Raw genomic sequence first — 20,861 nt, 5'->3', positions numbered from 1 at the left:
TCCACTTGCTTGGGTTTTAAATGAAAAGTGGAAAATATTATATCTTCTCCAAGAAAAGTGAAACTGGGTGATTTACTTTTTCTGTTTTTGTCACTATTGTGTTCTTTATGCTATAAAAAGGTAAAAATGGAACAAACAGAATATGATTAAATTTTTTCCTCTCATGGCCAGCTAAGGAAAGACTTTATGTAAAGTGTACCCACAAAACTCAGTGCTTTATTACAGCTGTGTAACTGTTTTGTGTTGAGCGTGCTAACCTTGACTCCTTAACCAGACTATATAAGTAGTTGTCGGGTATAACTGAAAGGGATGTAGACTAGTAGTTAAGAAGGAGGGCTCTGAAGCTTTTCCAGTATGATCACCTGTGTGATCTTGTGCAAATTAATCTCCCTGTGTCTCGACTGTAAAATGGAGATGATAACAATAATATCCATCATGTAAGATTACCGCAAAGTCCTTAGAACTATCCATGCCTGGCACATAGTGGACACTCAATAAATATGTTATTTTTTTGTATTCCCCAAAGTACCCTTCCAAAAATTCAGATTCAGCCATGTTACTGTGCCTTTCAAAACCTACAGTGGCTACCCCTTGACATTGACATAAAGGTCTTATCAGGCCAGTTGAGGCTCCCATGCTCTACCTCCGCACTCCCAAGTCCCAGTGCATTCTCTCACTGTGCTTTAGCTGCTGCTACAGTATCTTCACCCCTGCCTATTCATCTGAAAACCTCTTCCATGAGTGTTTGGTTACTGGCATTGCTCCCTTACTATAACGGAGACTAAACTGGAACCATTCTCAGAGCCCAAACAGTGGCTGGTACATAATAAATGCTCAGGAAATATTTACTGAATGACTGAATGACATCACATCTATTATTTTTCAAGATTTAGATCAAATTCCACCAATTCCATGCATGTAGTCTTTCTAGATGCCCTGTATAAGATTAAGCTTTCTTTCTTCTGGCCTCTAACAGTATATTTCTTGGACAGATTTTATTCACTGATACTCATTAATATTATTAAACATTCACTAATAGTATTTTTTGTAAATAACAGCTAATGTTAAGCAGTGCTTATGATGGGCCAGGTTCTTGGCATATATCAAACTCACTTAATCCTCACTATCCCACCTATAAAATAGGTGCTGTTTTTATTCCACTTTCTCAAATGAGGAAATTGAGGCAGAGAGAAATTAAAGAACTTGTCCAAAGTCACACAGATGGTAAGCGGAGGCCACCGTTCTTCACCCAGCCCTTACCACCGTCTCTCCTACACCTTGCACCAAAGTCTTGGACTTTCGAGGGATCTCAAAGATGAGGATGCGTTGTATTGGAGGATCACCCACTGTCTTCCGGGGGCTTCAGGACCCAAGGCACATTTCTGACATTCTTAGATTCTAGAGATCTCGAACTCTCCTTTTAGCCAACTCTGTCCATGAACTCCCTCCCCGGCCTGCTAGCAAGTCAGAGGCGCTCGATTCAACGAAGGCTTCGGCAGGTCCGATGAGAAAGGAGTAGTTTACCTCCTCTCCATCTTGGGGAGCAGGACAAAGGAGTGACCCAAACACACCCCTAACAGCCCAGCACTAGGTCCCGCGCCCGCTGCAGACCCAACCCCAGCCCCTTGCCCTGCTCTTGCCCAAAGCTCCGGGTCCTGACCCTGCGCTCCAGACTAAGAGCTGGGCTGGCCGCGCAGCAAGCCTCCCCCGCGCGCTGCTGACTCAACCCGGGGAAGAGAAACCTCCCGGTTTTTTCCGACCTGTCGTCGGGCGCCCGCGTCCTGCCCCGCCCACCATCCAAGCCCCCGCCCCGCCTAAAGTTGCCCTGGTTTGCGCCCGCGGGACGCGTCGGCGTGACTCCCCGGGGTGTGGCCAGAGGACTTGGGCAACGCCTTCCCGAAAAGCGGCCCCCTCCGCAGCCCGGAAAATCAAGACCCCGCGCGGCGGTGACCGGACATGCTCACTGGCGCGGGTCGGGCCCTCAGCCCCGGCAGGAAGCGCCCGCGCTAGGCGGTCCCCCGTGCTGCCAGCTGGAGTTGGGCGGAGCCGGCGCTCCAGTGCAGGGTGGCTCTGCCAGTCCCCGCGCGCCTGGGCGGCCGCACACGTATCCAAGCGTCACGTCCGCGCGCGCCCCCGGGGCTTGCGTCAGCTGCCGCTCCAGGAGCGAGTGGGCCGTGGTTCTGCGCACCGCTCGGCTTCGGGTCCGCGACGCCTCCGGGAGGAGGAGTCTGGGGGCGCGGAGGGGTGTTCGGAGCGCCGGGGACCGCGGAGATCGTCAGCGCGGTTCGGCCCCCCCCCACCCCCCCGCCTGCCCGGCGCCGACCGCCTCCGCTGCTCGGTCCCGGGCTGGGCGCGGTGGCGTTGCCCAGGAGCCCGCCGCCCGCGGGGCGCGCACCGCCTTGACCCCGGCGGCCCCGCGGCAGGCAGGCGCCCGCAGTTCCATGGTTGGTTCGGAGCGCGATGAGCCGCCCGTCCTCCACCGGCCCCAGCGCTAACAAACCCTGCAGCAAGCAGCCGCCGCCGCAGCCCCAGCACGCTCAGTCCCCGACTGCGCCCCCGGCCGCCGCCACCATCTCGGCTGCGGGCCCCGGCTCGTCCGCGGTCCCCGCCGCGGCGGCGGTGATCTCGGGCCCGGGCGGCGGCGGGGCTGGCCCGGTGTCCCCGCAGCACCACGAGCTGACCTCGCTCTTCGAGTGCCCGGTCTGCTTTGACTATGTCCTGCCCCCCATCCTGCAGTGCCAGGCCGGGCACTTGGTGTGTAACCAATGCCGCCAGAAGTTGAGCTGCTGCCCGACGTGCAGGGGCGCCCTGACGCCCAGCATCAGGAACCTGGCTATGGAGAAGGTGGCCTCGGCAGTCCTGTTTCCCTGCAAGGTAAGCCCAGGTGCCAGCCGCGCACCTCCGCCCGGCGACCTCCCGGAACTCCTGTGTCCTCCAGCCCACTCGCAGGCGCTGAGAGGCAGGTGGCATCTCTCTCATTTAAAAAAAAAAAATGTTTACACCTTGTCCACGCTCCCGCATGCCCACCTGTCCACTTTGGGAGTAGCTCTGGGCTGACAGCTGCCCGATCACTGACCCCAGCCTAATTGGCACGCGATCATTGTTAGAACACTCCACGCTCTCCCCACCCGGAGCCTGCGTACTCTGCAGACGTGTACTCAGGCTGGGTAGAGCTGGGCCGCCCAAGTAAAACTTGGACCGGGAAGCTGACCGTCTTTGGGGGATTGAGGAGTGGGGGGGAAAGGGCGAACCAAACGCACCCTTTACCAGCGCTGGGCTTGGAAGAATTGCTACTGGATTCCTCCTGCACCCCGCGCCTGCTTTCAGCGCACCCCTGACACGTGGGAGCCCTCGGGAGGGTAGCTAAAAAAAGGGTGCCTACAGCCTGTTTTCCTCCAGCAAGAAGAGAACCCTGTAAGCCACGCCTTTCCCTCTCCCAGGCTTCCAAGGACTGGGGAGTTGTGTTTTTTCACTAAGTGGGGTGAAAGGAAGAGTTGATGGGAATTTAACAGGAAGGGCACGCAGGAGCTGTTGTTACAGTTCTTTAAAGCCCATCACTTTATTTTTTATTTAGTTAAAAAATTATCGATGATCTTGCAAAAAAAAAAAGAAAAAAAGCACATCACTGAGACAAGAAGTCAAGTGAAAGAGCAAGATGTCGCACCTCCTTTCCCACCAGTGTTAGGTTTAGTGTGCATCTGCATAGGGTTTTTTCTAACCATATATAAAAATACTCTTCCGCAGCTGAATATAGAATCGTAGATGTCAGTGTCAGAAAGGTTTATATATGCACACATAAGTTTTTCTCCAAAAATGGCTTCTGCAACTTGCTGTCTTAAATTCGTTTCAGCACACGTATTTTTCTATGTCTGCAGCCTAGCTCTACCTCATTGTATTTTAAATCACTGCATAATATTGCATTGTGTGGTCATATTGTAGCATCTGTTTACCTACAAATGTCATTTAAAAATCTTCAGGAGCAGTTTCAGAGACATACCTATCTATGTTACCTTATTATAACCTAGAATTTTACCATAAAGTTCACTCTCTGAACTTAGAAATAATGTCATTAATACCTCTGTGTTTTTTTGTAAAAGTAACTACTGTCTCTTGGGCCATTTAGGCTGTCTTGCATTTTTTCTTGCTGCTGCTTACTTTTATAGGGCAAGACTTATTTTTAAATTAAAAATAATCCACCAGAGAATTGAAGCTTGGGACTCCAGTCGGTAAAATGAGTGATTTAATTTGGTCTGTGCCCTACCACAAATCAAGTTTAAAATAGCATATTCAAATAAGGGTTTGAATCCGAGTCTGAGCTATGGGTTTTCAGTCAACCCTAATAAATTACTCTGCTTTCAACTACTCCTCATGTAATGCTTACTAATTCACCCAGCCCAGTAGTAGGTTGTTATAAAATTTAGACAAAATAGTTCCAAAATTTTCTTAGGGTCATGAAGAAGGTGGCAGCCTAGTGATCAAGAGAAGATTTGGCGATAGGTGACGTAAGAGTGGATATTTGAGGTTTGAGATATTTTGTGGGGCCTGGGTGAGGAGCTGGCAGATGCCCCACAGGGTTTCTGGGGAGCCATCTTCTCAGCCTTTCACTTTCCCCCAAACCTTCAGTGGCTGATAAAAGAAATTATTTTAGATGAAGTACAGGTCACAAATGAGCATTGGATATCAGTCAGCTATCCCTAATTTATTTTTAAAAAGCATTATGTTGCTCCCCAGAGAAAGGGAAAGGGACAGTTACAACATGCTGTCTGAAGTATGAAGTTTCACTTTCAGGATCCAGAATTCTGGTTCCTATTGAAGCACGTGTTCTTTCCTAATGTGAAGTCTCTCTTGAAGAAGAGTCCTCTTGGGAATCAAGGGTATCCAGCGTTTCTGTACACGTCAGTGATTTTTAAAGTTCCCATTCTGTAAGACTGCAGTTGGACAAAGCCATCACTTTGCAAGCTGAAATTAGACAGGGTCAACCATCCCCCTGCAGACCAGAAACCAAGCTTAGAAAGTGACCTGGGGGCTCACTTTTGTGCGAATGCATATGTGTGAGATTTATAGAGCTGGAGTATGCATGCCTCGACTCTGGTTGATCAGTAATCCAGACTATTGACAGGGCAGCTCAGCCAGTTAGTTTGGATAAACCAAACTTGGCTGGATACAGAGGCTCAGCAAGCAACTGAGATAATGTTTGTTGGGGAGGCTGAGAGCAATAGGGAGTGGTGAGGTCTGTGGCAAACTTCAGCAAACTAGGTCTGCCTAGCAAGCCCTATGGCTCGCACTTGCCCCTGGAAATCATAGGGACTGCCTTGTCACTGTCCCTGCCTGCTCTGAGTCTCTCTCATGGGCTGGCTCATGGGAGAAAACCAGTGTTGGGTAAAATACCAGAAGCCAGGTCTCAGGAGTTGCCTAGCACTGCCATTGTTTGCCTGAGAGACCACCTCTGGGGGCCTTGATGTCCTCATCTGTGATGAGGAGATTGGACTGTTCAACTTCTAAGGACCTGTAGCTTCTAGAATTCCATGAAAAGAAGGGAGGCTCTGTGGAATGCTTGTTGGATGCCCTCTGCATGCCAGCTCCTTTGCATGGGTCATCTTTTATGAGTTTGCTTTTCTTTTTCGCAGGTGAGGAAACAAGCGCCTATAGAGAGGTTAAGTGTTAAGTGACTTGTCAAGATCACACAGTGGACCAGCCCATAAACCTGCATTCCGAAGGCACACATCCTTTGTACTACTCACTATGTAGGGATTTGGAATCTGAGCTTATACTCCAAGGCTCCAAATCATAACTTGAGGTTGACACCAGTAACAAAATCATCCGACTGGATGAGTTCACCAGATGGACACATCCCAATGAGACAACATAGATGCTGACTATAAAATTCATTGGCAGGAATGTTGTAGGGCTTGTGGGGTGGGAAGGGTGGCGGGGAGAGGAGGGAGGGAATAGCTGACAAACCTAATATTTGGGGGGATTTCAACCCAGCTCTGAACTGCTTGTGCTTCAGTTGCCCCCAAAATGGATGCGTTGCCAAATAGCTTCCTTATGTAGGTGTGGGGTCACATAATTAAAGGCTAGAGTCCTGCCAGCACCTTTGATAGAGGGCACCATATGCGCTATTAGCTCAGGTCTCCTTTTAAAAAAAGGATCTCTATCAGAGTATGGCTGTCTGCCACCTGTGGTATTTTTAGTCCATTCTATGGCCTGTGCCACGCCTGAGAAGTTTAGGCATCCTATCCCCTTATCTCAAACCCACCGCCACCTCCGGGGAACGTGGCTGTAGGGGGAGAAGTGAAGGTTGACACATTGGTGCCCCCCACTCAACAGTGTATTTTAATATTAGCCAAGTATTTCTCTCCGCAACCATGGGAAATGCTAAACCATCCCAGCCCACTTACACTGTGAGACATTTTCTTTCCACTTTTTCTTTGGCTCCTCTAAAAGTTTCTAGCAGCATTATCACCAAATAATTATGGAACTGGAAAGCCTCTGTCAGATTAAGGCTTCCCTGCAGTTGGATTGTGACAGTGCTGTTTGTGTCCCTCAAAAAAAAAAAAAAGAAGTCAAATTAGATAATCCAACTGAAAGTTAAAAGCTCCTCAGTGTAGACTCATCTAGTCAGGTAGGGACAAATTGTAAATACCAGCAGGGACCGGTAATGCGAGGGACAGAGGCATCTGACACGTGACCTCAGGTTCGGGTGACGTCAGGGGCAGTGGGGGTGATTGGGGGTGGGACCACACATGCCACCTTCAAAGAGGGCAACTTTTGCCTGACTCTGGCTGGTTGGCAGGGATGGGAATGTGGATGCAGCCATACCAGACCTTTGGATTTTTTCAAGAAAAGCCAGAAATCTGGATTTTTTTGAATGTTAAATATCTCAATTTGGGCTTCCCTGGTGGCACAGTGGTTAAGAATCCGCCTGCCAACGCAGGCGACACGGGTTCGAGCCCTGGTCCGGGAAGATCCCACATGCTGCGGAGCAGCTCAGCCCGTGCGCCACAACTACTGAGTCTGCGCTCTAGAGCCCGCGAGCCACCACTACTGAGCCCGCGTGCCACAACTACTGAAGCCCGTGCGCCTAGAGCCCGTGCTCTGCAACAAGAGAAGCCACCGCAATGAGAAGCCCGCGCACCACAACGAAGAGTAGCCCCCTCTCGCCACAACTAGAGAAAGCCCGCACACAGCAACGAAAACCCAACGCAGCCATAAATAAATAAATTTTTTAAAAAAAACTCAATTTTTTTTTAACGTTGGCCAAATTCAAATGTAAAGCCAGTACTTGCAGGCCCAACCAACCATGTCTGCAGACCAAATTCCAGCTGCCAGTGTGCAACCTCTGACCTGGTTCTCTTCTAGAAAGCATCCATTGTGCCTGGAAGTTCTCATTTAATTCTGAGCATGTATGAACTTTGGAACTCTGATAGGCCCCAACTGTTACAGCTTATTGCCTTTTCATCTTTGTTTTGCCCGGAGAGAATGCCAACCTCCTGGCCTTTGGGAGACCTGAACTGTTGTCCTATTGACTAGATGTTTGACTTTGTAAAAGGCACCTGAGTGCCTTTAAGAGAAAGAGTTGGACTAAATGATTATACCAAGGATCTTTTTTTGCCCTAAAATTTTGGAATCTAGCGAGCTGTCCAAGGGAAAAGGGCACTACGCAGGAGACAGGACTGGGTTCTCATCCTGGCTTTCTGTGACCTCAGTCCAGTCACTACTTCCTTGGACCGTTTTGTATATCAGTTAAAAAGAACGGAGATAACCCCTAGCTGGTGGGCACTCTCAGATCAGAAGTGCTGGAGAGGGCTTCTGCTTCACCAAATCAGATGGAAGATGGGTGGGATCACAGTGGTTGCTAGGTGATGGGTGATCAATCACCTAAAATCCTGAGGGGATAAGCTGATTTGCCAAAACAATTTCAAAGATCTCTTCTGAGCCTCAATAATTCCCCTAAGACAAAATCCTTTACCTTGGAAATCGTCCCTGCCGTCCTCACTCCTGGCTGAAGTTGACCAGGTTGGCTCCTAAAAGCCTGTGCTGGCAGGCACCGGGGTCCACGTGCATTTCTGGTGAGGCTCAAGATTTTCAAGAACAAAGGTGACAGCTTTTGAGTATAAAATCAAGAACAGAAGCACCAACTAGGAAAGAGTACCAAAGTTTAATGCTGATTCTACACAGAATTGGCCAAAGATTTTTCACAGGTCGCCACCGCCTGGAACTAGACTAAATCATTGTTACTTAAAGGTGATCTTTAGTACAAGCAGAACCAAAAGGTACAGCAGGTCTGACCTATGAAGTCCCCAGCCTAGGAGTGGATTAGAGTTGCCCTTTTTTTTTGAAGCCCCATATAGAGTGCTGTATACAAATGACTACAGTAAAACCTCAGTGTAAAATGTCTTAAGAGCCAGCCTTGTACATCTGACGAAATTTGTTAACTGTGACGTTTCTTATTCCCGTCCGTAAGGTCCTCCTCACTCCTTGAAAGGAGCACATAGTCGGTACACATTTGCCAGAGTGAACACCAGCCTTCAGAGCCATTGTGTGTTGCTGGTGAGTCACACAGAGAGGCTTCCTGAGCAAATGTGTTTTTATATTAAACCTGAGTGTACTTTGTGACGCTTGTGAGAGATACAGAAAATTCCCTAGCAGAATTTCATCAACTTTGCCCCATGTGTGCATCTTTCTCCATTCGTTTCTTAAAAACTGGGAAGCTGTCACTCTCATTTCCAGTTGGGTAAAGGCTTTATTGTCATGATTTTTACACTGTACAGTGTCTGTGAGATAAAAGGTTACCCCCTTCCCAGTTTTCAGCCACAGACACTGTCGAGATGGATGGAAGGTAACCTGTGTTAAATGTGTGGGCCTGGGCCCTATTTTATAACTTTGAATCAATGAAGGTAGTGTCTTTGGCTCACTCCTTCTCCCCCAGGCTACCTCTTACTCTGGTAGTTTTGAGAGCAGCCCTACTCGAGCCTCCTGGTCCAGATCCCACTGCATCCCCACTGTGACTACTTGGTGACCTCTCCAAGCCCCAGAGGTTCATAGGTAAAATGGGGTGATGATTGGGTTGTTGTGAGGATCAAATGTAATAACTCATGCAAAGTGCCCAGCACATAGTAAACACTAAATAAACGTGCACAGTTAGAAACTACAGAAAGCAAACAGCCAGAGTCTGAGGTCAGGTCCAGGATACACTTTAAAAGAAAAAAAGGAATCTTATTTTCTCCCACCGAGCTTCTCTTCCCTACTCCTAATCTTGTAGGGTTTTCATAGAGCTGGATAAATTGGCCCTGGCATTAGTTTTTCAGTGGTGAGACTTTTTAAAAATCTCTTTAACGCTTTTAGAAGGGAAAGCCTGATTAGATTAGGCAACACTTTTTATGCGTGTATTTTATGTTTTTAAAAGTTACGATCATTATTTTTAATATAGAACATATAGGAGATTTTAATTTGGTATTATTTTCTATAATCCCCACCACCTAGAATAGCCACTACACCACTTTTGCATATGTCCTTGCAAACTTAACCGCTACATCAAAATATACAAACAAACAAAAAACAACGAAAAACAAGTAAGATGGGAAATCCACATACTATTTCATAACCTGTTTTTTCATCTAACACATTGTGACTGCTTTTCCACACTGATAAATATTCCTTAAAATCCTGTTTAATGGCTGCATAGTATTGCAGTTCCATAACTCTGGAATGTTATGGAATGCAACGTTGATTATGAATGTATCAGTTATTTAATCAAACTCCAGTTTGTGGTCATTTAAATCATTCTGTTTTCTTACTGTGTTTAAAAGAAAAAAGAAAAGTACTGCTATAACTGAATCCCTGTGCATAAGAAAATAATTATTTCCTAATGATAAATTCCTAGATGTTGAATGATAGGGCCAAAGGGTATGTGCAGAAATCAGAAGCTATTGCTAATACAGCCAAATTGCCTTCTCACGTAGAATCATTTACAATCAAGTGCCCATTTCTCTCCAGCGTCACCAGCAATGGGTGTTATCCTTTTGCTTTTCTTAATGCTGCTGCCTGCTTTTTCTCCCTCATGTAACATCAGGCGAGAGTTGGCTCCTCCTGATGACCCACTAACTTTTCATCAGATTCACCTCTGCGTTGGAATCCCCTGCAGCCCCAAGCCCTCTCTTCCTACAAACCGTCTGCCTAGCCAGCCATCGCCCCACCCCTCCCGCCCCATCCTTCTGAAACTCTGAGTCTAACTCTGGAGATAGATGTACCAACAGAGCCCTTCTGAAGTAGTAGGAGCAGAGGAGTCTGGAGGCCTCCCTCAGTGGTGGTGTTGGAGCTGCATTAAAAAGGATGAGCAGGACTTCCCTGGTGGCACAGTGGTTAAGAATCCGCCTGCCAATGCAGGGGACATGGGTTTGATCCCTGGTCCGGGAAGATCCCACGTGCTGTGGAGCAACTAAGCCTGTGCGCCACAACTACTGAGCCTGCACTCTAGAGCCCATGAGCTGCAACTACTGAGCCCGGGCACCACAACTACTGAAGCCCGTGCACCTAGAGCCTGTGCTCCGCAACAAGAGACGCCACCGCAACGAAGAGTAGCCCCCGCTCGCCGCAACTAGAGAAAGCCCGCGCGCAGCAGTGAAGACCCAACGCAGCCAAAAATAAATAAAAATTTTTTTTAAAATTAAAATAAAAAGGATGAGCAGCAGCACGCCCACGGAGAAGGAAGGGAAGGAAGATCCTGATGGGGCTGTACGGAAGGCCAGTGCTTGTAGAAAATGTTGTTTACCTGGCCCGAGCTGGGTGCATTTATCTCTTGTTATCCTCCGAATTACTTTGTAAAGGAGGTAGGACACGGTTAGCTTCCCCCCTAAGAGATTTGCCCAAAGTTTGTAAGTTTGGGGAGCAGGAACTCCAGAATGTGCCTTATAATTACACATACAATGTCTCAACCTCCTGCCCTTGCTGCTACCAACTCCACCAGCTGAGGAACAGGAATCCCAGCCTCACGTAGTGGCTTTTGGAGGGATGGCGGTAGTGGTACCAGAAGGGGCCTTTTATTTAACTGGGCATACAGGATGCCCAGTTAAATTTGAGTTTCAAATAAACAAATAATTTTTTGATATAAGTAGAACCCAAATATTGTCTGGAACATACTGAGCTGCGTGTATCTTTATTTGCTACATCTGGCAACCCTACCACTTCAGCCTTCTTGTGAATTCAGTTTGCATTCACTGAGAAATAAAACATCCAGAGGGATTGTAGCGCCGTTTGAAGGGTGGGCAGGGCAGTGAACGTGATCATGCAGGTGGGAGCTTGGCGGGAAGGGTGTACTGAGAAAGGCTGGACAAGGCCCATAACGCCTCTCCCTCCAGCTCCTACTTTTCGGTGCTTTTGTTCGCTTGAACAGAGACTCTGAAGGGACCTTACGAAACTGGTTCTCCAAGCCATGGTGGGGTTGCCTGCTAGCTCGAGCTATGGTCAGATGAGAGGTATATTTGGTCAAAAGTCAACTTTTGTTTAACATTTCCAAGATTAAAAAGACCCCCCTGCCAGCCCAAGGAGTCTTTGTAAGGCCAAACGCACACACAGCCCTCCCCAAGAGTAGGATGTCCTCAGATGACTGCAATAATAAGATGCCAGACTCTTCCACCAAGTCACCTGCAGTAAGAAAGCTCTGCCACATGGGGCTCGGCGACTTTTTCTTAGGCGAAAAGGAGGAATTTTTGAGCCCAAGATGTGAATTAGCATTGCCTTCTCCAGAAGAAAGTTTTATGTAGTTAAATGTCAGTATTTTCTTAGCCTCACCACTGTGTGACAGTTCAAGTACTGAGTGACACGGTCTTCTCTGTGAAACTGTTACTGCACTATGGGTAGATAATTATGTCTTTGCACTACCTCATAGCAGAGGTGAGGAATATACCGTTTGAGTTAAGTGAAAATCCGCTGAAGTTCTTAGAGGAAGGACAGATGCAGGGCGAGTATGATTATTATAATAAAGAAGAGATGTCACTTTCTTCTGTTGCCCACATCTGAAATTCTCCACTGGTAATAGCAGCCAAGGGCTGAGTAGTAGGTAGTTTTATGGACCCACTCAGAGGTGACTTGGTAGGTAGGTAGGCTCAATCCAAGGTTACACAGGACACTGGGTACTTGAGTTCTAATCACAGCCACTCTACCAGTGGTTGTAAACACATTTTAAGCAAGAGGGACGTATAGCCATCAAAATGACGAAAGCATCATGTTTCCCCATCTATGTAAGGTTTCAGAAAAGCTATAAACACCCCCGCACAAATAGTTTATGTAAATAAGGTGATAATGTGATATGCAGTAGATATTCTTATCTAATCCATAGTTCATATTTCAAATTTCAGTGGTTGCCCCAGTAACGCCCTTTGTAGCAATTTTGGTTTCCCAGTCCAGGGTCAGACATTGCATTTGGCTGTCAGTGTGCATTCTGTGATGATTACAGCTTATTTAGATGGAAAGAAAGTGCACTTTGCTTTTGCTTACTCCAAGACAAGGTCATTTCTTGGATTTAATTCAAAAGTTTATAAGCATCAACAGCACAATATATATTGTACTTTGTTTTTCTTGAGCCATTCTCGTTTGAGGTGCTGGCAGATACTTTGCTAATACATTTCACTGTTGCCTAGGAGGTAAGCAGAGGGAGGTAAGGCGGTTACCTCACAGGCCCCAAGAGGGACCTGCTTCTGTGCACGGCGCCTCCAGTGTCACAGACTGTTGATTGCTGGAGTCCAGCAAATCGTTCTTGAATCGCATGGATTCAGATTTGATTAAATAGGTGAAAAGACTTATTCTAAACCAGTCACAGGATCCATGACCTTAACTAGCATGCAGGCTAATAATTCTGTTTATATACCCATTCCATAAACAAATATAATATGCCTGTGTTTCTTAGGTAAATAACAGGTGTCTAGTGTTTGACTACGTTTCTGACATACCTCGTCGTGTGTATTTGAGTGTCAAGGTGTCTCTATGCCAAAAAGGGAAAAACCTTGTCTAAATTCCAGCTTAAGTAAAACAACCTTCAAACCCCACGTCCAGAAAACAATTGGCACTATTTACTGCTTTCTGCAAAGACATCAGAATGAGGCACCGGGTCACATGTTGCCCTTTTCATGGCAGAACGTGTTTGCACAAGACTTTTGAGCCATCACAACGTGAAAAGTTTCTAAAAGAGAAGTCAGAAATGTTATTTCAACATTGCTTTGTTTCTCACTCTTCTGGACCATCTGCCCCATGCCACACACATTCTTCTTTATCTTTGGGCTCCTGTGTGTGGTCGTGTCTCCCCTAACCTCCCGTTAAAGAGGTTTACTTAAAGCAGATCCCACTCGGCCCTGGAAGAGACGAGCAGATATTTGCCGGTGGAGAAATCTCATTTATAACCATGGATGTGTCCCAGGCTGCAGACAGCCCTCTGCGAAGCAGCCCAGGTGCTTTATCTCAGGAACAAGAGTGTGCAGTGAAGAAGCGGGCGTCTCAAGGAAAGCGGGCATCCTTTGAACCCTCCCCTTGGGTGGGCAGGCCCCAGCCAGACTGAGAGAAGGGAAGCCTCAGGACTTTCTTGCCAGAGGCCAGGGAGGGCTGGGAGGGCCTGATTACTGGTTACTTGTTTGTGAGGTGCTGCCACCTCATTCCTTAGGGAGGGCTGCTTTCAGGGCTGCTTTTTCTCCTTGCCACCCAAGGAAGAAGTTCATATTTGAACCCGCTTCCAGAAACAGTGTATCTGTGGACCCTGGGTGTTGTGTGTGTGTTCGGTGGAGGGTACGGGGCATCAAGGCAGATGGAAATTGTCTCTTTTTCTCGAGATTGGTTCTTAGCCTGTCTGACTCCTAAGCTGTTTTGTGCCGAGAAAGAGCGGCAGAGGACCTGGAAACACATGGCTCTGACCCTGGTGCGGCCACCAATGACGACGTGGCCAGGATGAGTCAGTCAGTCTGGGAAACGGGTGGAACCAGCGCCCCGGGCTCCCTCCTCGCTGCACAAGCCATCAAGGTCTAGTCGTGCGTCAGGGCTGGCGTTCCTGAGCTGCCCTGGGTAGTGCCCGCTGGCTGGGCCGGTGCCCAGCCAGACCCGCTTCCTCGTGTGGCCCCTCCTCGCGGCTGCGAGTGTGGCCGCCCCGCCGGGCTTTGTCACTCATTGAAGATCAGTGGCTCTCAGCTGGGGTGATTTTGCCGCCCAGGAGACATTTGGCCAGGCCTGGTGACATTTCTGGTCGTCAAAACGTGGTGGGGGCTTCCCTGGTGGCGCAGTGGTTGAGAATCTGCCTGCCAATGCAGGGGACACGGGTTCGAGCCCTGGTCTGGGAAGATCCCACATGCCGTGGAGCGGCTGGGCCCGTGAGCCACAACTACTGAGCCTGCGCATCTGGAGCCTGTGCTCTGCAACAAGAGAGGCCGCGACAGTGAGAGGCCCGCGCACCGCGATGAAGAGTGGCCCCCACTTGCCGCAACTGGAGAAAGCCCTCGCACAGAAACGGAGACCCAACACAGCCAAAAATAAATAAATAAATAAATACATAATTTAAAAAAAAACGTGGTGGGTGGGGAGATGCTCTGGCATCTAGCGGGCAGAGGCCAGGATGCTGCTAAACATCCCCCAATGCACAGACCCCCCAAACCCAGACTTATCTGCTCTCTGTCAATAGTGCTGCTGTAGAGAAACCCGGAAAATACACTAAACTGTCAGTGACGTCCCTGGCGGAACCTGGACCCTCCTGCTCATTTAGGTTTTATCCCCACTGTTTGCTCCACTGACCCTGTGCTAGAACTGGGTGGACCTACTCCATCCACAACCCGCTTCATCCACAGTGAAGCTTCCCTTCCCCCCTCTTCCTCAACCTCTCCCCACTTTGAAATCACCTGTCACCGCCCCCCACCCGATCTTCCTTTGCATAGTTACCTGTTTTTCTGATGTATCTGAGCTGTTTATTGTTGCATGGTGTGGCCCCTCTGACAGCAAACACCGCAGGGGCGGGATCTGCGCCACAGAGGTTGGCAGCCCTTAGAAATCCGTGGAGCTTATGGAGAAAACACAAGCCCAGGGACCAGTGCAGTTTGGGTTTGCTCCTCAGTGGCACCTAGAGCATTTTATAGACAGTCTCGGGGAATTCACAGACCCTGAAGCCCGCCCTCTGATCCCTGGAGGAGTGCCCCTAATGTAGGTGACAAGAACATCCTTCCAGAACAATGGCGAGACTGTCACAAGTATGAAGTGTGGCACGAGAGTGCATGTGTACGTGTGCGTGTGAGTGCACACACGTTTAAAGCTTAGATCTTTCCTCTTTAGAGATCATCTCTCATCTAGTCGTCCTAACAGTGGTCATGAAGACACGCCCTCACCCATGATGGAAAAGAGAAGGAATAGATTGGCATTAAAGTTCAGCTTGTTTAGAAAAAGCAGAGTAAGCACATTAACACTTTAAAATTACATTTATTTCAGTTAATAGAGGCTGTAGCAAGATCTTTTCTCATAAGGTCACTGTCACACAGATGCTAAGTAAAGCCTGGTCTGTTCGTGTAATTTGGGGAGGTCCCCTGTTCTCTGTATTTGGGTCGAAGGAAGAGCGTGTGACTTGTAAGGCAAACCAATAATTCAGACTATAAATATTGCTACTTGAGTTACGCAAGAAAAAGTTCTAAAATGCTTGCTAGGTGATAAATATTTGTTGTACATTTGACTTCGTGAACCTGGAGTGGTTTGGGGCTTCGGGCTGGGGAAGAGGGGCAGGTGGTACTTTTCTGTACACTCTGTGCCAGAGTTCATCTCATTCCTGGAATTATTCCTGGGCAGCTGTGGTAAACAGCCAGTGGTGAAAGGTCTTCAGATCCAAATATTGAGGGCTTGTTTCAGCCAGGGAATCTGCCAGGCTCTGGGCCAATTCTTGCTATTTTTATTGTGTGGATGTGTGTTTTTAAACACCCGGCAGAAGCGCCTCACCCATCACTCACAGAAGACCACCAGAAGGTTCTGTGTTCTGAGCCTCACCCTAGAGTTAAAACACAGTTAATAGAGGTTTGTTTTTTAGGGCCTTACACTGTTAGGAACACCAACTATAAATATATATGGATAAATAAATTTGTTTCTCCTTCTGATTAAGTTTCTTATACCTGTGCTTTTAAAATTAGTCCGTGGTTTTAAAAGATGAATGCACAATTCCTACGGGCAAAGTAAGTAACTGTCGACTATTTCTGCCAATTTCTGCTGAAGACCATTATAATTCACTTTAGGTACAGAGGAGGAAGGAGCTGCATTTCTCTCTTTAAGCCACCGTCTTCTTCCGTACTAGGGGAGACTCATCTCCCTAAGGGTGGTAGCTGCCTTCTCTGCTCTGTATCCACTCAGTGACTACAGCTTAGGGTCTTGTAAGGAGAAGATGCTCAGTGTCTGCTTATTGCTAGGGATGAATTCAGCTGTAAAGATTAGAATGTGACCTATTTAAAGTTTATAAGGGGTTTATTCCCTAAGGCAGGGTAGGGAGAAGCAAAAACAGCTGTGGGGTTTGGTTTTGTTTTTTTAGCATTGGACATAGCATCTTAGAAAAATGACATGGGGGACTTCCCTGGCGGTCCAGTGGTTAGGACCTGGCGCTTTCACTGCTGTGGTCCTGGGTTCAGTCCCTGGTTGGGGAACTAAGATCCTGCAAGCTGCCTGGCACGGCCAAAAAAAAAAGAAAAAGAAGAAAAGAAAAATGACGTGGCCCTTCCCTCATATGGTGTCTTCATGTCTCAACAAGGGGCGAGGGGATCCAAGTGGGGGAACCCAGATGGCATACCTGCCACCCTGGGCTCGAGGGGGATGAAGCTAACTTCTGGTTTCACCCGAAAAGTTCATTCAGGTTTCCTTATCCTTGACAAAACAACAGCATAGTACTCTGGGCAAGTGTCTACTTGTGAGCTGATTCTCCATCTGGTATCTGGGAATTAACGTGGTCATTCTTACGAAGGTTGGGTATAGAAATCTAATTCCTTTTGGCGTGGTCTTGTCTCATGATAGATGTGATTTATCCATCAGGAATGTCATCCCGAGTGCAGGGAGAAAAAGATTTTGTTTCCACCCTATTAAGGCAGCGTTGAAGGGAGAGACTGTCAGAAAACTCATCTAGGACAAGCGGCCGCTCCAGGACCCACTTCAGTTCCCCTTCTTCCCGGGCCTGTCATGAGGACCTGACCCACCGGGTCATGAAGAGATGTGCACATGGACTTGAGGACGGGGTCTGGGGAAAGCCCAGCGGGCTTTGAGAAGAGGGTGAGGCCCTTCTCACTTTAACCTCCACTGGCTGGAACCAAACTGACCAGCAGTCTCCCGAGTTAGTTAAGTAGCTCTTGGATGTGATTTCCTTTCCCACAAAAAGTATGTCCAAAGCCCACCCTGAGGGGAAGGTAAAAGGTGAAGAAGGCGAGGTCATACTTCTAGCAACGTGAGGGGTCTCCAGCCCTCTTCTGCCCTGGGCTGGTCACTCCAGCAGCAAGAGCAGGGAACCACAGGACAGCCTTCCCACAGGCTGCCTGCTGGTCACAATTTGAGCCAGGAAGAAGCGGACGAGGACAACGGAGGGGAATTATATTATCTGCAAAATTGTCTGTAGGGGAAAACTAGTCTGGAGATAACATGTATTCCTTATCCTACCCCTAAGCAATTCTAAATTCTTTTAAAAAATTCTTTAAATTCACAGAAAATAAGGAAAAGGCCAGATTTTCTAGGGCTGGCTTCACAATTTCGTTTGAGACATTTATAGTTAAGAGCACTTGAGTTCTCATGTTTTTAAGCGTTGGAACAGGGGCGGGAATGCAGTTCATTGCTGGTGCGGGACGTGCTCCTGATTTTATGCACGGCAGCGCTGAGGATGAAAAGGCACTGAGACTTTGAAGTCTTCAATATTTAACTCCTCTCGAGCAAAAGTAGTTGAAATAAGAATGCAGTTTAAGTCTTGGAAAGCTGAGCGGGTGAATCCTCTTAGAGGTTTGCACCCACAGAGGTTGAGGAGGCCCGATGTGTCACTCTGATTCTTTCTGTCCCCGCAGTACGCCACCACGGGCTGTTCCCTGACCCTGCACCACACGGAAAAGCCGGAGCACGAAGACATCTGTGAATACCGCCCCTACTCTTGCCCTTGTCCCGGTGCTTCCTGCAAGTGGCAGGGGTCCCTGGAAGCCGTGATGTCCCATCTCATGCACGCCCACAAGAGCATCACCACCCTTCAGGGAGAAGACATCGTCTTCCTGGCCACAGACATTAACCTGCCGGGGGCCGTGGACTGGGTAATGATGCAGTCGTGTTTCGGCCATCACTTCATGCTGGTGCTGGAGAAGCAAGAGAAGTACGAGGGCCACCAGCAGTTCTTCGCCATCGTTCTGCTCATCGGCACCCGCAAGCAGGCCGAGAACTTCGCCTACAGACTGGAATTGAACGGGAACCGGAGGAGACTGACCTGGGAGGCCACGCCCCGGTCCATCCACGACGGCGTGTCCTCGGCCATCATGAACAGCGACTGCCTGGTTTTCGACACAGCCATAGCGCATCTCTTTGCAGATAATGGGAACCTCGGAATCAATGTGACTATTTCTACGTGTTGTCCGTGATGCACCGAAATGATTTGGGCATAGTGCTCTATGGTTAATAAAGGTTTTTATAGATATTTTATTCACTATGTCTTCACAAGTCAGGACCCACAGTTACCCCGTGTTCTGTGTGAACGGCAGCTTCCCATCTGGCCTTGGCTCGACAAAGTTCATTAAACTGGGACGGAGGAGGTTGGCCTGTTAGTCATTTGGAGGCCGCTCTGTGACCTAAAATCAACTTTATTATTCAATTTTATTCACTTCCTGAACAGCACCTGACAGGTTGTTCGGGCTCCTCTAGACCAGTATGTTAGGAATCGGAGGCTCTTTCCTGCCTGCCTCCCTATATTGATCCCTGCAAGTTGACAAAAGCACAGTGACCGTCAGCAGATTCCTTAAGTTGACTTTTATCTTGTGTCTAAGGGGGTAGGAATTGTTTTAATGCAATTTAAACAGGGTTTCTCAAACCAGATGGCTAACCAATGTGCATAGACTCACCTGGAGTGCTCACCTGAAACAGGCAGTCTGGGGAGCCTGCGAATTTAACAGTCCCATCAGGGGATTCTTTCCAACAGTAAAGTTTGAGAATTAATGGGTTAAATTGTGGGAAAGGGTCCAGATTTTCAAGGTGCTTTAAGATTGCCCTCTGCTGATACTGTTTGTCTTTCTACTATTTCATCCACACACACACCCCCACCCCCAAATTAAAACTAGAACCACAGATCCCCACGAACATATTCCTGAGATCTGGTCACTGTCTCGTGTTTGGGGTGGATCGCCTAGGAAAGCAAGTCAGATGGCTCTTGATGGCTCTCACGTAGTTTTTGCTCATCACTAGTACAGAAGACCTGTTTACATGTGGCTTCCCTCAGTGGCCCTCCTTGACTTAGATGGTGGGAAAGACTAGATGAGTAGAGTTGGAAACGCTTTCTAACCAGTGTCATCTGCTTGCTGTTTAAAGGTATGTGTTGGGTTTGTTTGTTTGTTTTTGCCACGTTCACTTTAGTTTTTTAATAAATATTTTTCAAAAATGAATATCCTGCTTCATCTTCTGAGTGGAATAATGCATATTTATTGGGTACCTACTAGGTGCAGGTGCCGTGAAGCTTCACCCCTACCCTGGGCTTGGAGCTCTCACTGTTTCCACGTGAAGAAACCATCATTCGTCCAAGATCATGGCACGGATTGGTGGCACCACTGGGGTCCAAACTCACTTCTCTGAACCACAGAGTGTCGTTGGTGCGGCAGGTCTCCTCCTTGGAGTGGTTCTTTCTGCCTCACAGTGCCAGAGCTTGTGGGAGGAGAGTATTTCTCCTGCTTTACAGAATCAGAAGCAAGAGGCTTGGCTAGAGCTGATGTCCAGAGTACTGGGTTTGAAGGCAGGGTGAACCACTCCCTACGTCCCAACCCTAAACCCTCAGAGGAATTCACAATATTCGCCCTGAATGCCTGGTGAGGATTGACTGCTTACCTTAGTGGCCCGATGGCATTAGAGAAGCACCAGGTGGGAATGATGGCTTTAGAGTTGTTTTGTTTTTTAGATGAGACTGAGTTTTTAGCCAGGAAAAGAGTTTTGGCAGTTAAGGAATGGCTAAAGCAACTTATCTCCAAGGCTATTCTTCATATAAAGGTGAAAAACAGTGCCATGAATAAAAGAACGTGCTTATCACATGTTTAGTAAATGAATGAAAACCACAATCCTTGTCACCAAGAAAGTCACATTTCAAGCCAGTACATAGAGGGATGCCTGGAGGTGAAACTAGGATCCAGAAGCAGGTGGACTTTGACCCTCGGGGGGCAGAGCTGGTCCAGAGATGGCAGTCTAGTGCATGTATGACACCCAGGCAATGTGTTTTGTACATAAACTAGCCTAGCTTATCATCATCCTGTGGTGTCCATAGCTCACCCTTCTTGTTATATGTGATGGAGGAAATCAGGACCAATTGGTCAATGAGGTACCAAAGGGTAAAACTATGATCAAAGACTGTAATGGAGCAGACAGTGGAATCAAGCTATTCCAAAAGCATAAAATGTTAGATTATCAGCCTCAGGAGGTAAAGGAATGGGCCAGCAGTCATACAGTGCATTAGTGGCAGCGCAGATTCTAGAATTCAGACTTCCTGAGTCCCCATTCAAACACGTTTCTAGAACGCTTTCACTACAAATGAAAATACAGTTGTAGGCAACAAAACTGAACTTTCACTTTCCATAGTTTTCTAGCTCTCTTTAATCTGTCACTGGAAATCTATAAACTTAACTTTTACTCTCTGACTTTTTTTTAAACTTAAG

At 47.7% G+C, this 20,861-nt stretch overlaps 1 protein-coding gene across 1 annotated transcript; it reads left to right on the top strand.

Annotated features, from left to right (window-relative positions):
* Positions 1–1,882: 1,882 nt before the first annotated feature.
* On the top strand, positions 1,883–19,607 carry SIAH2 (siah E3 ubiquitin protein ligase 2). Its single transcript, XM_028167996.2, has 2 exons — positions 1,883–2,874; positions 18,036–19,607. Exons 1-2 carry the CDS (start codon positions 2,461–2,463, stop codon positions 18,591–18,593), a joined length of 972 nt encoding a protein of 323 aa, XP_028023797.2. The 5' UTR covers positions 1,883–2,460; the 3' UTR covers positions 18,594–19,607.
* Positions 19,608–20,861: the final 1,254 nt, after the last annotated feature.

This window comes from Balaenoptera acutorostrata, chromosome 4, assembly GCF_949987535.1.
Source record: "Balaenoptera acutorostrata chromosome 4, mBalAcu1.1, whole genome shotgun sequence".
Lineage (NCBI taxonomy): Eukaryota > Metazoa > Chordata > Mammalia > Artiodactyla > Balaenopteridae > Balaenoptera > Balaenoptera acutorostrata.
This window is presented reverse-complemented; position numbering and strand designations above follow the sequence as displayed.

Bases quoted from the DNA above. Each gene is read 5' to 3' on its own strand.
- SIAH2 (XM_028167996.2), top strand. From the start codon at position 2,461: ATGAGCCGCCCGTCCTCCACCGGCCCCAGCGCTAACAAACCCTGCAGC. The intron at 2,875-18,035 runs GTAAGCCCAGGT...CTGTCCCCGCAG, and splicing joins CAGTCCTGTTTCCCTGCAAG to TACGCCACCACGGGCTGTTC.